General features: G+C 43.7%; 5 protein-coding genes across 5 annotated transcripts; 1 reads left to right on the top strand and 4 right to left on the bottom strand.

Moving 5' to 3' along the window:
* Positions 1-2,147: 2,147 nt before the first annotated feature.
* On the bottom strand, positions 2,148-4,760 carry O0I10_000227 (uncharacterized protein; the record flags this gene model as incomplete). The annotated part of the gene is made up of 4 exons (XM_058480341.1): positions 2,148-3,407; positions 3,466-3,728; positions 3,799-4,090; positions 4,566-4,760. 4 exons carry the CDS (start codon positions 4,758-4,760, stop codon positions 2,148-2,150), a joined length of 2,010 nt encoding a protein of 669 aa, XP_058348864.1.
* Positions 4,761-5,636: 876 nt separating this feature from the next.
* On the top strand, positions 5,637-7,435 carry O0I10_000228 (homoserine O-acetyltransferase; the record flags this gene model as incomplete). The annotated part of the gene is made up of 5 exons (XM_058480342.1): positions 5,637-5,724; positions 5,785-6,407; positions 6,472-6,583; positions 6,642-6,712; positions 6,773-7,435. The coding sequence occupies 5 exons, from the start codon at positions 5,637-5,639 to the stop codon at positions 7,433-7,435; spliced, it is 1,557 nt and encodes a 518-aa protein (XP_058348865.1).
* Positions 7,436-7,969: 534 nt separating this feature from the next.
* Positions 7,970-8,907, bottom strand: O0I10_000229 (uncharacterized protein; the record flags this gene model as incomplete). The annotated part of the gene is made up of 4 exons (XM_058480343.1): positions 7,970-8,093; positions 8,148-8,289; positions 8,364-8,662; positions 8,723-8,907. The coding sequence occupies 4 exons, from the start codon at positions 8,905-8,907 to the stop codon at positions 7,970-7,972; spliced, it is 750 nt and encodes a 249-aa protein (XP_058348866.1).
* Positions 8,908-9,002: 95 nt separating this feature from the next.
* Positions 9,003-11,319, bottom strand: O0I10_000230 (uncharacterized protein; the record flags this gene model as incomplete). The annotated part of the gene is made up of 6 exons (XM_058480344.1): positions 9,003-9,311; positions 9,375-9,499; positions 9,564-9,750; positions 9,806-11,069; positions 11,125-11,181; positions 11,252-11,319. The coding sequence occupies 6 exons, from the start codon at positions 11,317-11,319 to the stop codon at positions 9,003-9,005; spliced, it is 2,010 nt and encodes a 669-aa protein (XP_058348867.1).
* A 69-nt stretch (positions 11,320-11,388) lies between these two features.
* Positions 11,389-13,389, bottom strand: O0I10_000231 (uncharacterized protein; the record flags this gene model as incomplete). The annotated part of the gene is made up of 5 exons (XM_058480345.1): positions 11,389-11,528; positions 11,587-11,698; positions 11,757-12,664; positions 12,724-12,888; positions 12,945-13,389. The coding sequence occupies 5 exons, from the start codon at positions 13,387-13,389 to the stop codon at positions 11,389-11,391; spliced, it is 1,770 nt and encodes a 589-aa protein (XP_058348868.1).
* Positions 13,390-13,834: the final 445 nt, after the last annotated feature.

The raw sequence follows: 13,834 nt of genomic DNA on the forward strand, positions 1-13,834 counted from the left end.
TTGCCTTTCGTCTATTATCAGCATGTGAGCTAGGAAGCTTTAGTGAATGTAATAAGAAGATTGTGGCAAAAGAACAAAAGCATCTCAATACGACGATGTATGTAAATGATCCAACCTCACTTTCCCACCTTCCATATCTATTTCCCCCTTCCGATCCATAAAGGAACCACCTATCACATCTTGCCCATATGATCTGATAGTATGTCCCCCCAAAATGTTACGTTGAATCCAATTTCATTCAATGAAAAAAGTTGAAGAATACATATAAAGTGGGTGTCTAAAAGTAAATCTGATAAAGGAACAGCTTTGGAAGTTGAAGAAGGTACAGATGAATCACATAGAGGCAACAGGGATAATGATGCCATAGCATTCTTGGGTTGCTGCCGCTATAGTCATCCTTCGTCCATGATTGTAGAATAGCTGCTGCATGCATTGACTTGAGTATTCCAAATACCATCCATGGCTGCAAATCACCTTTTCAAAGATAAAGGCCCTCTCATCAATGTCATCCAATCCACCATCATACTCAGCCGTATCCACATGATATGATCCTTCATCCCTTCTGGCGACACGCCAAGTAATCACCACGATTCTCATTACAGCACTTGATTGCATCCATCCATCATAGCCATTGCAAATCCAATTGTTGCTTGAATTGAGCCATTGTGATCGCTTCCTTTTCCATCTGGCTGTTGATCCATCTCTTTCTTGGTCAATCAGGTTAAGAATTGCTTGTATTGCGGTGTACTTGATTGCTGATATGGCATCATCCGTTGTAATCCGTATGTATCAAAACAAGTTGCTGCACGTAAATAACGCTGCTTGTATACGATGGGCATCTGCTGTTCGTGTAAAAGAAGGCTTCAAGGCATGATGCTGCAAGTAATGAACGCCATCCAAGACTATGAAACAAAGGCCTTGATAATAGCAGCAGCAGCTGTTACGTTGGCCGTGGCAGAGAGCGCGTGTTGTAGTAGAATGACAAGGTTGTGAACGCTGTTTGAGACGATGGATTAAAGACCTTGCTAATGGCAGCTGCTGTTACGATTGGTCGTGGCAGAGGAGTGTACAAGAGAAGGTGTAGTTCAAGAGGAGGCTCGTGTGTTGTAGTAGAGTGTACACGCCATGGACTTGCCCATTCAGTCAAAGACAATAGGATCACGACAGTTGTAGGATTGAAATGATGGGTTGAAGCAGGACAATCGTTCGTAGGTGGTAGTTGTATACTTGAATGCACCAACAGTTGACAATGGGGAGGAAGAGGGAGTGGAAGAAGTGGAAATTAAAGTAGGCTGGGCTGTCGGACACCTCTTGTATCAACGCATAAACACTGTACATCAATCCTTGATATTGAGATTGCCCCTCTCGTACCTGAAACTTTGACACAAGGTACTCTTGGACATGCTGATCAATGTTGATCTAAAAAAGACCTCATGTTCATTACAAAAAATTGAGTGGGAGGGTACAATGTGGGGTTTACTATGTAAGTCGGAAATGCAGGTCAGCCCCAGATTCATGATTTGTCGAAACAATATACATTACCTTGGGATTCCCCATCTCGCACTTGAAAATTGATCAGAAGGTTCGCTGGGACATGTTGATCAACCTCAGTCATTTTGAATTTGCAGACTTCATTGTGAAGATTTAAAATACGGGGCGGTCCATATGTAGTAGAGACACGAAATGGACGGGAACAAGCATAGGTTGTACGGCCGATTGCCCCGAGATTGCCCAGCCCAAACTTGAAACCGTCACAAAAGGTCTTCTTGGGCACGTTGATCATCTTTGTTCTCATAAAGAACCCACGCTTCATTTGAAAGTTTTGAATGGGAGCGTATAATGTGTGAGAGACTATGGAGCGAACCAACAATTTTATCCTGAATACGCTCATTTATCGATCGTCATGTCATCGAACATAGTCATACTTTCGAATGATTATGTTGAAAAAACACGTTCGTTGTCTCATTATCAATACATCCCATCATCATCCTGTAAAGAGACACCCTATTTGGAGAATAGCCATGTATTATTGAAAGAATGCGCATGTGTGAAAGGAATGTAACGATTGCGTATGCTAAATGGTGGGGGGGGGGATACAAGAATGAATTAAAAAGAAAGAGGTATGCTACAAATTGGGTGGAGGATGATCATGATAATGACATAAATTGTGGTGCAACAGGGCTGATACTCATAGCGGACAGGCCTTGTTCCATGGCTTGTTCTTCTTCATCACTCTCATTCTCGTCATCACTACTCTCATCCTCATCCTCATCATCGTCATCGGCGATCCATTCAAAGTAGATGTCATGGATGAAATGTTGGCTACTCTTCAAATTGTATGGGTCGAATGGGAAGAAAGATTGTACCGTTGCCAGGATATGCTTGCCCCTTGAGCCATCCGATGCACCTGCTGTAACACCCGAAATATACACGTTCTTGTTGTTTTCCAACATGGCATGAACATACACCAAATCCGTTTCACTTGCAATCTTTGCAAATTGTTGAACAACCATGGGTGAGCACACCTTGAGTGGATTGAGCTTGCTTTGTAATAAGACACCGATATTGCGTAAACCACGGCACCATTTTCGGGTACCATTACCGATCACGATCATTGGCACCTTATCCAAAGCATCATTCTCGGGAGCATTGGATTGAGATTCTTCATCATCATCCTCTTGAGCGTCGAAATCATTATCTTGCATCACAAGGTCGCGCCATCGGAAACAGAAAATGTACATGATCGCTTGCATCACCGCATAAAACATGTCGTGCTTGATAGGATCAGGACGTAACATGGCGTCATCGAGTTGATCGAGGTAGGCGTAACACCAATTGCACAGTGTATTCATGGCACTTTGAACACCATCCGAATCAAGCACCTTGGCACGAGCGACATAGGAAGAGATATAAGCAGCACATGCAATACGGATGATACCAGGGCGGGATGTATCGTTCATGGAGTCGAAGAGATGTTTGATAAAATGCTCAGGGAAAACGTTGACTTCCAAGGAGCTGAAGTAAAAGAGCAAGAATTGTGTGTAGCGTGATTTCAAAGTCATGACGATTTGCTGATCGAATAGATTCAAAAGGGTCTTGTACATGTGGCTACGTTCCTCACTGGTCGCGTTGATAGCATAATTGGAGAGGTATCGCAGCACAAGGACCATCATGGCATCCAATTTACGCACCATCGACTTGATGAAGCGTACTTGCCGTGATTCACTTGTCTTTTTCTCGACAGGTTCATCCTCATCCTCCTCATCAAATTCGTCATCCGAAAAGTTGTTCTCATCATCCGTCTCATCATCACTTGCATCGGATTCGTAGTCACCATCCAAGCTCAAGTCGTATGTCTCAAAATCCACATCCTCTTCCAATTCATCAAGCTCAATTTGGATATGGGACTACATTCAAAGGTTAGGTATACATAGATTGTCATCATTGATGGATATCGTTACTTACATCAATTTTGACCATTTGCTGTATACACAATGCTAAGATTTGTCGTTGTAGATGAGGCATGTACTCGAGTATACGTAAGATGTTGCTGATGTACGTTGCTTGAACAGCTGAATTATGGCGTAAATGGGGCACACGGTTAACGACGCTTGTGTAAAGCAAATCCACCGCAGTGGGAATAATACGTAAAACGCTGCGCAACGCCTCGTGAGTCCGATCGTATACTGCGGATCGTGGCACCTTTGCATGTGACGGCATCCGTAAACCTAGTTCATACATAGATCCATAAGCAAGGATGATAAATGGGTGTGTGGGTGTATGTCATGGATAACGTACGATAATGAAGACCACCAATAAGAGAATCGATGACAGCGCGCGTATAAAATGAATGAGCAGAGACCAAATTTTGTAGGAATTGGATAAATGTGCTGGCAAAGGTATTGTCGCGTGTGGCCCAGTCAATGTGTAATAAAGCATCCACAAGAGCAGCACAAGTCTTGTCCAATGATGATACGCTTTCGGAAAGAACAACGACCCATGTGTAAAGTTTCACCAAAGGAGGAGCTTCTTCGCTTGATGGATCCGTCATGAGAAGGCTGACCAATTCATTGTATCTTGTAAGATTGCCCTATGATAGAAGGGAGTATAAGTATATATAAGATGTCGAAGCAAAGCAAGTTCGAATGAGAGGAGAGAGAAATTGTGCATGAAAGTGTATGCAATCAAGATTGATAAATTGTATTTGGTCATCCGTCAATTCCTTTACACTTCCCACACGAGTTCTCTTCCGACTTCGAACCCTCAAGTCGGTTTCTTACTGTACGTTTTTTGATATGAGAGACAACCCGAGCGCAATTCAATGCGGGGAAAATAGGTCTCATCAGGATTCCTGCCAAAAACCCTTTGACTCGTGTTTCTGATATATATCCAACATTACACCATCAATGGCTTCTTTTCAATGGGATGGAGAAAAAGGGGGTGCGGGGATGAATGGGATGGGATAGGATGGCATGGGATGGGGATGGGACGTAGGGGATAAGAAAAAAAGATGGGGAAGAGAGAGAGAATGACAGGTGAAGAGTTTGGTATCAAACCCAACTTACCTGATCCTTTTCACGCAGAGCACCATCAACGTATGTCCTCATCATCCTTTTGATATTGGCCAGCTTTTCTTTGTTGATATTCTCCACACTGTCTTCGGTTGCCATGGGTGATTGTGACATGAGCGACGGCGTCTCCTTGCCTCCCAAAGCCTGTTTGACCTCGATCGAAGGTGGTTGTTGTGATATAACGGGCATGATCGAATGTTGAGTGGATTGGTATAAAACGATCGGGCTGAAAGAGAAGAGAGAGAGTCAAAGCTGCAGGAAAGAAAAAAAAAGGCAAGTTCCACATCCGTGACGCTGGTGGCTGATATCCGCCCAGTATGTTGCACACATTGTTTCCCGCAGCAATCAGCATCATAGCATATTTGTTTAGCTTATGTAAGAGATTGTATACGTATACCTTGTTTGGAGATGATTGGAGTGATTGAGTAATGATAATATCCTTGTCTTCAACATAGTCTCTATGTTATTATTGTATATCATCATCATCATCAATACCTTAAACAATAAAGAGGATGCATTCTTTCAAGCATAATATGAACGGACATTGGTCATGGATACATGGATGGATTAACATGGTTACGGGGATGGCATGTAGCTATGACTGGTTGTGGATAGGAAGACATGACCATAGTCATCCATCGGTATATCAGAGATCCAAAGAGGTATATACAAAACGAAAACCCGGATTTATAGCACTACTTGGTGTTACCTATCATCACGTATTCCTATTGCTAGTCATCATTGGCAGGGGGTGTGAGTGATTGTGGTAGTACTTTCTATGCTGTGGATGGGCCATTGTTGTATTACTCATCCAGGGTTGATGAAAAAGTATTTGCCTATAGCTTTGTTTCATGATCGTATTCATCTCATTCTTATCCATGGCCAATCTAATCTTGAGCCGCATTGAGCTGAGTTTTGCAGCCAGTCATTTTAATGGTTGGAGATCGCGCAATTTGCCCTACAACAGATAAAGAGGCCCATCCTTATTTGTCATCAAACGCTCCGTCGCCTTTATCTCTCTCTCTCTCTCTCTCTCTTCTCCACTCGCTCGCATTCACACACACAATGGCCTTCCCTCGCCAATTGTTGCGATCGTCCTCTCATTTGAAAACTCGTTTGCCAACAATAACAGTGGCAGCAGCTGTAACGCGAGGTAAGATAATATCTATTCCCCCCCTCTTTCTTCAAGTGGCTCATGTTTTTCCCCATGCAGGTCTTCGACATCAACACAATGCTGCTACTTGTATTCCCAACAACAACAACAACACCAATGCTGAAACGACTGTATCCACGTCCTCCAACCCTCCCATGTCCTTCCCATGTATTGACAAGTTGAACTCTCGTACAGCTGAGCTTGACAATGGACCTGAGCCGAGCTATGACAAGGTGGTCACTGGATACGAGACGTTTGAATACCCACATCCCTTTTTGCTGGATCATGGTGGCATCCTTCCAAAGTTTGACATTGCTTATGAGACTTGGGGTCAACTCAACGAACGACGCGACAACGCCATCTTGATCCATACTGGATTATCCGCTTCTTCTCATGCAAAATCTCATGCAAAAAATACCAAGCCAGGCTGGTGGGAAGGTTTTATTGGCCCTGGTTTATATATTGATACCAACAAGTTCTTTGTCATTTGTACCAACGTCATTGGTGGTTGCTATGGTTCAACAGGCCCAAGCTCGATTGACCCGGCAGATGGCGAACGTTACGCTACTCGATTCCCCATCTTGACCATTTTCGATATGGTGCGAGCCCAATTCTTGCTGCTGGATCATTTAGGAATTGACAAACTTCATGCAAGTGTGGGAAGTAGTATGGGTGGTATGCAGGTATGTACAACAAAAGGGAGCATTTTGCAAAGTTGGATTGGTGAATGAACAATATGCCATCTAGTCAATTGCAGCTGCATCTTTATTCCCTGATCGTGTCAAACGTTTAATCAGCGTGTCGGCTTGTGCACGTTCACATCCATATTCGGTTGCATTGCGACATACTCAACGCCAAGGTAAGACGGCGGAATACCTGGAGGATAGGAAAATGGGATATTGAAGGACATCTTTTAGTGTTGATGGCGGATCCTAATTGGAACAAGGGCTTTTACTATAACAATGTGCCACCTCATATTGGAATGAAGGTAACTATTTTATGAAATTGGGTGGAAGGATAGGATACTGATGGGATCTATGATGTGTAGTTGGCACGTGAAATTGCTACGATCAGCTACCGATCTGGGCCTGAATGGGAGCTACGATTTGGTCGAAAGCGCGCACAACCTGACACCACACCTGCCTTGTGTCCTGACTTTTTGATTGAAACGTATCTTGATCACCAAGGCGAACGCTTTTGTTTGCAATACGACGCCAATTCGCTTCTTTACATTTCCAAAGCCATGGACATTTTCGACATGTCAAAGAGCGCCACGGATGCCCTGAGAGAGTCTCGACGACGAAACGCACATAGACTTGACAAGGTCGTCAATGAAAACCGAACGATTGCTTCCGTGATTGGTAATCAGTCAGCTCTTGAGATGCATGATACTGGTAGCAATGAGCCTTCAAGCGAGACGAATGAAAAACATCGACCCTATTTGACAACCTTGGCACAAACGGATCCCGCTGTTCAAGATTTGATCGATGGCATGAAACCTATCAAGATGCCCACGCTCATTCTCGGTGCACAAAGCGACATTCTTTTCCCTGTATGGCAGCAAAAGGAGATTGCTGAATGCTTGAGGGCTTCGGGCAACAAACATGTCACATACTATGAGTTGGATGCAATGTTTGGTCATGATACCTTTTTGATCGATAAGGTCAGCGTCGGTGGTGCTATCAAGGGTCATTTAGAATTGTTAGAATAATTGTGCATAGCGTTTATCAATGGCGGATTGCCGTTGTTTGTATTTCTATTAAGTATAATCTTCATTAAAAAGTCGTAGGCTGTCAATCATTGGGTCTATAGTGGTACAAACCCCACACTCATTATTGATATTCCGACAAACTCAGTCCCACGCACACGGGTATAGCTTATGCCGATCCAAGGATAGCAAGTCTCTCCTTTGTGCACATTACATTCATTGTGTAGGACATGATCCATGTATGCCTATATGGATTGAGCATGATGACGTGATGTCTAATTGCATGCATCCTTGATTGACACGTGTATACTAAGGACTTGCAATTGCCTTTTTTATGTAACAACAGCACATCACTACCATTGGATACGGTGCATCGTTGTCTACCATCATTTAAAACATAAAACAATACTGGGCAGATCTCTGACAAATGTCTTATTTGGTATCTAAGTATCTACATGTTAAGTTAACAAGGGGTGTGGGGGGAAAAGGGAGATTGTGTATGGGCTCTACAACAAAACAAGAGCGATAAGGCTGTGTCTAAGATCTACCACAACGTTCATGGAATTCATTCTGCAACTTGTAAGCTGGCAAATAGCCTCCATCCTCTGCTTTGAGATCCGGATTCGGGAATGTGTTGTTCATACTGCCAAGGGATGTGTATCTGGATCGATCCCGTTAATACCATCCTTGATCCGTAACATTCCATTTTCCTTACCCTTCATCATACAATGAGCAGTATGGTATCCTTAACGTTAACAAAAAGTCCCAGACGTTCTTGTATGACCAGTCAATGATGGGTTGTACACGCATAAATTGGGGCCAGCCCTTGTCCGTCATGTCAAAGTGCGTCAATTTCTCTACATAAATATAAATCCATGTTACCCAACGGGCCCTCCTACTCATCCTTGACCAATCCATGTGTGGCGCTTACCAGCATAAGGATCCGTACGTCGTATACCAACGAAAATCGCCTTTGGCTTTGGCTCGGAAACGTCGAGAAACTTTTGCAATGCGGATTTCATGGGACCTGGAATCGTTTGACAATCGAGATGATATCGTCGTGTGCATACTTGGACAAATGCATCCACGTGAGGAAATGGGTTGGGATAGGTGACAAAAACAGTGCGGAGCCGATTGGCATGACCCATACGAGATAACGCTGCAATAACAAGGTGAAGAAGCACTGTACAATCTTTGCCGCCGTTGAAGGATAAGGAAATAGCTTCGTATCTACATGCAAGAACATGTCAATATCTATCTATGAAAGAGCAACAACCATTCTTCCCTTACCCATAATCTGCATAGGCCTTTTCAATAACGTTGAGTGCGATCTTGACTTGATGTCCAAGGCTAGTGTCTTCGCTTGCCAGCCGATAAACTGTATTCTCAATGTATGAAAAGTCGTAATGTTCCAAAGTGAGGAAATTGGGATCGGTTGATTTCAGTGTGCATCCATAGTTTTGGACCAGTTGCATTCTGCAAACAAAGAAAGGGAAAAAGAAAGAAAGGATAGTAGTGGAGGAGGAGGAGGAGGAGTAGCGGAACAGTCTGGAAACGGGTGGATTCCTCTTTAGTCATCAGCAGTGACAGGTCTAGCGAAACAACTAATACAATCTAACATCCATGACAACTGCCGTACTTGATACGATGCTAAGATCTTGGTATTCAATCGTCTTTCCTCATGGATAATAATGACAACATGATCCTTGTTGATGGTCCTCTTTGTTAATTCATGATCATGGGCCACGCCAGTCTTATCAGCGGGAGGTCGTCGTGCAAGGATTTGTCCACCTCCAAGATTGCATAGATGCATCATCTTATCACGATTGGGGAATTGTTTGCCAAAGAAGCAGAATCGAATACCATCAAAGAGTGGGCTCTGTAGTAAAATCAATCAGCTTCCTTCTCTCTTTTCTATATCCAATGTTGTATATATACATACCTCATCCTCCGCAAGTGCCTGACGTGCTCGCCTAGGTCCGTGCGTCTTGCCAGCAACGGTATCACCCATGACTTCATAGGGTTCCTCAGCTAGCCATTTTCCCTTTTCACTACTCTCTTCGATCCCTGCATAAAAAAGTGTTATCTTTTCATCCAAACACACACACACATGAGAATTTCCCACGCTTACATGATCGGTTGACAATCCATATGCCTGCCAAAATTCCACGCAAATATTTCTCCGTTCTCGGACTTAAACCTTGGTCATCTTGTGTGGTAACAAGGTGCGTCACCGCGTCAAAGTTGCGTGTATCCTGATGAATTTGCATATACAATCCCTTTTCACCCGCCAAATCAATACATGCTTGGGATTCATCCTAATGGATCATCTTATTAATCATCAATTGATACACACACATAATCGAAACTTACATTCGTCATGCCTGTGAACATCACGTGCACCATCCTTGTCGGCTCCAATGATGATGCTGCTGTTGATGAGGAGGATGGGATGTCTTGGGTGGCGTAGCTGAGGATTTGATTGTCGATCATTGAGCATTGTGTCGATTGATATGCATTGGTGGAAAGGGTACTCGGGTGTAGTGATAAAGTGGATATTCGCTCTTCACGATCTTTCTCAGGTGCATCATCCCGTGGGTGCTTGCAAAAGACACATGAATCATGGCTCAATTCATTCTGAAAGCTACATGTGCTGCACTTCCAAACTCTATCTCGTGGATGTGGAGGAGGAGATATGGATCGTATTCGCTTTTGCTGTCGTGGTGAAGGTGATGAGGTAGTAATGCTGATGGTGGTGGTGGTGGTGGTGCGTGATGGTGGAATTGGGGTGCATGGTTGTTCTTTCTCTTCCAAAGGTCGGCTACCTTGGTCATCATCATGATGTGATCTCTTTTTGGTGGGAATATTAGGTTGATGATTGTTTGATGCAACATGCTTCTTTTGTGATGATGGTATGTTGATGGATGCATTGTTGTTGGTGGATGGTATCGGGTAATAACGTTCATCTTCTGGGAGGTCATCATCCAAACGCAAATCATCCTCGTCCTCATCCTCCTGGGTATCATTGGTCTTGATGGCGGTTGTGGTTGTGGTGGGAGTCGTCGTTGTAGTAGTTGATCTAGCTGGTTGTTGTTGTGGGTATTGTTCATCAGCTGGTAGGTCATCGTCAAGAAGGAGTTCATCATCCGAGTTGGCTTGTTGGTCGACATCGTTATTGTTGTTGACAAGATGAGATAAACTAAGGGATAGTGGCTCTGGCTTGGGTTCGACATATGCATCATCATCATGATATTCAACATCGATTGAATAATTGCTGTTCCAGGATGTTTCTATAGAGGATCCTTGGTTCTTCTTTTCTTCATCATGTTGTGCATCCATCTCGTCATTTTTAATCTCGTCAAATGTCGCGTCGCGTGGTGGCGGTGAATGATCAATTGAAGAAGATCCCGCTACGCGTCGTCGAGCGCGTTCCTCCAAGGTCAATGGACGTGGTGCTGCAAACTCGTCATTGCTGCTATCTTGGCTAAGCTGCTGTTCATTCACCAACTTTTTAAGCTTTTGCACACAGGCCACTAGCGTATCATGCATAGGGTCGGGTCGCATATTCTTGACGATCGCTGGTAGGTGACAAGTGGGACATTGCCGTTTGGTGCCGATCCGATCGTATATACAGTTGCTATAGAAACAACATGTTGAATAAGAGTACCGAATGAGGAATAAATAAAGCTTACTTGCAAAAGCGATGACCGCATTCGTTCAATGTTCGAGCATTCTTAACAAGGCCTCCACTAATGGCAGCCAAGTGGGTTAGCAAAAGGTGGGATGATATCAAACTTTTTTTTTGGGGGGGGAGCATACCATAGCTCGCATCGCATCAACTTTTCAATAGCCAAAAGTGAGCCGAGAAAATCGACTGAAGTGGACATGGAGGAGGCACAAGTTACAATGACAAACACAGGGAGAGGGAAAAAGGGGTACAATGGCCGATCAATGCTTTATTCCTTTCTGGGAAGCAGTCTCTCGGGTTCAAGCATCGCTGCATGACTATTTCCAACCAACACAAGGTCACTAATCACTGCTGCTGTTTGGCGATATAATCGTTCAAGGGATGTTGTGGGATATCGTTTTTGGGATACTAGAAGAAACATGATGAGTACTCGTTAAATGCATAATACACACGCACGCACACATACCAAGAATGGCTGCATTAAGATCACTCGCCAATTTTTCTAAATGACTCGAGTCAAACAAGTAGGATACGGCAGAATTCTTGACATCGACGTACGCTAATGCTGAGAATGTCGCCTATCCACGTGCGTTAGATGCAAGCCTTGGATATGGATGATCATAATCCAGTACTTACTGTAAGCTCCTTTTTCAGCTCAGGTTCATTTTCCACCAAGTTGGCATAGGTCTTTTGAATCTCTTTACCAAAGGCCATCACACCTTCAAGTTGTTGATCATTGGTATCTTCTGTTGATGATGATGCTGATGATGATTCATCCATTGTGTCGTTATTATTTGCCTCTGCGACACTCCTCCTGCGTTTGACACCTGCATGTCGTTTGGTTGTAGTATTATCATCAATGTCCATGGTATCAATAGCATCCTTGTGTATCCTGTGAACCATCTCGATAAACTTTCGGCAGGCAAGTCGGAATCGAATGATCTCGTTATTATCCAATACACCAGGATAGTGTGCATTGCAAATGTCGATCGCTTCATCAATGTTGCCACGTAATAATGCCAGCCGGATCTCTCTCCTTGTAGCCGCTTCAGTCTCTTTATCATTATCCACATCCATTGAATTGCTGTTGTTGTCTAGTAGTTGAGTACAAGTAATGGAACGTTTGAATGCTGACGCTGATTGACTGTATCCGTTATGTAAAAGATATTCGAGAATAGTGTTGAATTCCTCGTTTTTGGGTCGAGAGAGTTGTGTGATAGGAGCGAATGATTCCCGTGATTGGTCTTTGTAATGATGAGCGATATCAAACTTGAAAGGATTACTTCCAAAGTTGGCTCGGATCTTTTCGCCTGGTGTTTTAAACCCAACAAAAGGGTAGATGCCACGTCCATTGCTGATATTCTGGAATGCTGTGCCGAGGTATACACCGTTCTTGGTATAAAATGCTGACATGGTACGAAAATCAAATCCACATCCGATCACGTCGCCTGTACCAAACTTGGGTCCGTAAGGTCGACTTGTTCCTGGTCCAGAGAATAAATGCCCATCATCTCCATGATATCCCCAAGTGTGCTCTTCCCATCCTATAGAATAGATTTATGTAAGTCATGATACAAATCAATGGATGATAAGGAGGACGTACCAGGTAATCGATCCAAGGTACTATTCGACCAACAGAATCCGATCCCAATGTGGCCATCAACACCTTTGGAAATGATCTCCACCTCGAAATAAAACAATCCACATTGCGGCCGAAATGGAAAATTGGATCGTACAGCAGAGATATCAGCATCATCCTTGCCAGCACCTAGAGTGTGATGATGTGAGCACATCATGAATGAAAAGCATCCGATATTGCATTACCTTTATATGTAAGTTCCATGCAATCTTCGCTGATATCCACGAATTCGCCCTTGTCATTTGGGTTCCATGCTGTCGGCAGCCTTAAATCGTGTGTAATCAACGCTGCAACAAACGAGTCTGGTGCAACCTCGACAAGATCAGCTACCGGGCCGTTGCGATGCTTGCCAAACTTTTTGCAGTACAAGGCATGTTGCTCATGAACAAGTTTGGCATACACGGTGCCTTGGAGATAATCAGGGTATGAAGGCGGTCCATGCGATTGGCGTTCTGCAAATGCTATAATGTCGTCTTTGAAGGTCCTCCGTTTTCGATGAATGGCATTCGATCGGGTCGGCCCTCGTCCATGTTGTTGGTGCAAAGCAAGCAAGGCCGAAGCATGCGACCGGTTTCGAAAGGGTGTATGGCGTGAAGGAAAGTCAAACAAAGAATAGGAAGGCGAAGACATTTATGACAACGGTTGTAAAGAAAAAGACAAGAAGGGAGAGAGATGGGGGATGTTTCTCTCTTTTTTTTGGGTGCTATGTGACTTTTGTGATAGGACAATGTAAGGTCGTTATCTTTGATCTAATGCTCTGTATACGATTGTGTGTGTGTGCTACAATAAAGCGAAAAGAAAACAAACGTCCAAGTGGTAGTGGTGGCAGTATTAGGGCGGCAAGAACCTTTCTTTTTTCTCATGTGGTGGGCGGCGGTGACTGTAGCTGAGGATGATCATTAGCATGATAACGTGCTTTATCTGGAATGTGATATGAAACATGGATCGACTAAAGATGGGTTCAGTGCCTTCATGCCATGATCATTCTCATAACATCAGCTTTACGTTTGACGCATGCACGCTCGCTGCCTTTGCATCATTTGATACCTTCACTTTATCTACTATTGTAATGACA

This window comes from Lichtheimia ornata (assembly GCF_029851405.1).
Source record: "Lichtheimia ornata isolate CBS 291.66 chromosome Unknown scaffold00001, whole genome shotgun sequence".
NCBI classification, from domain to species: Eukaryota; Fungi; Mucoromycota; class Mucoromycetes; order Mucorales; family Lichtheimiaceae; genus Lichtheimia; species Lichtheimia ornata.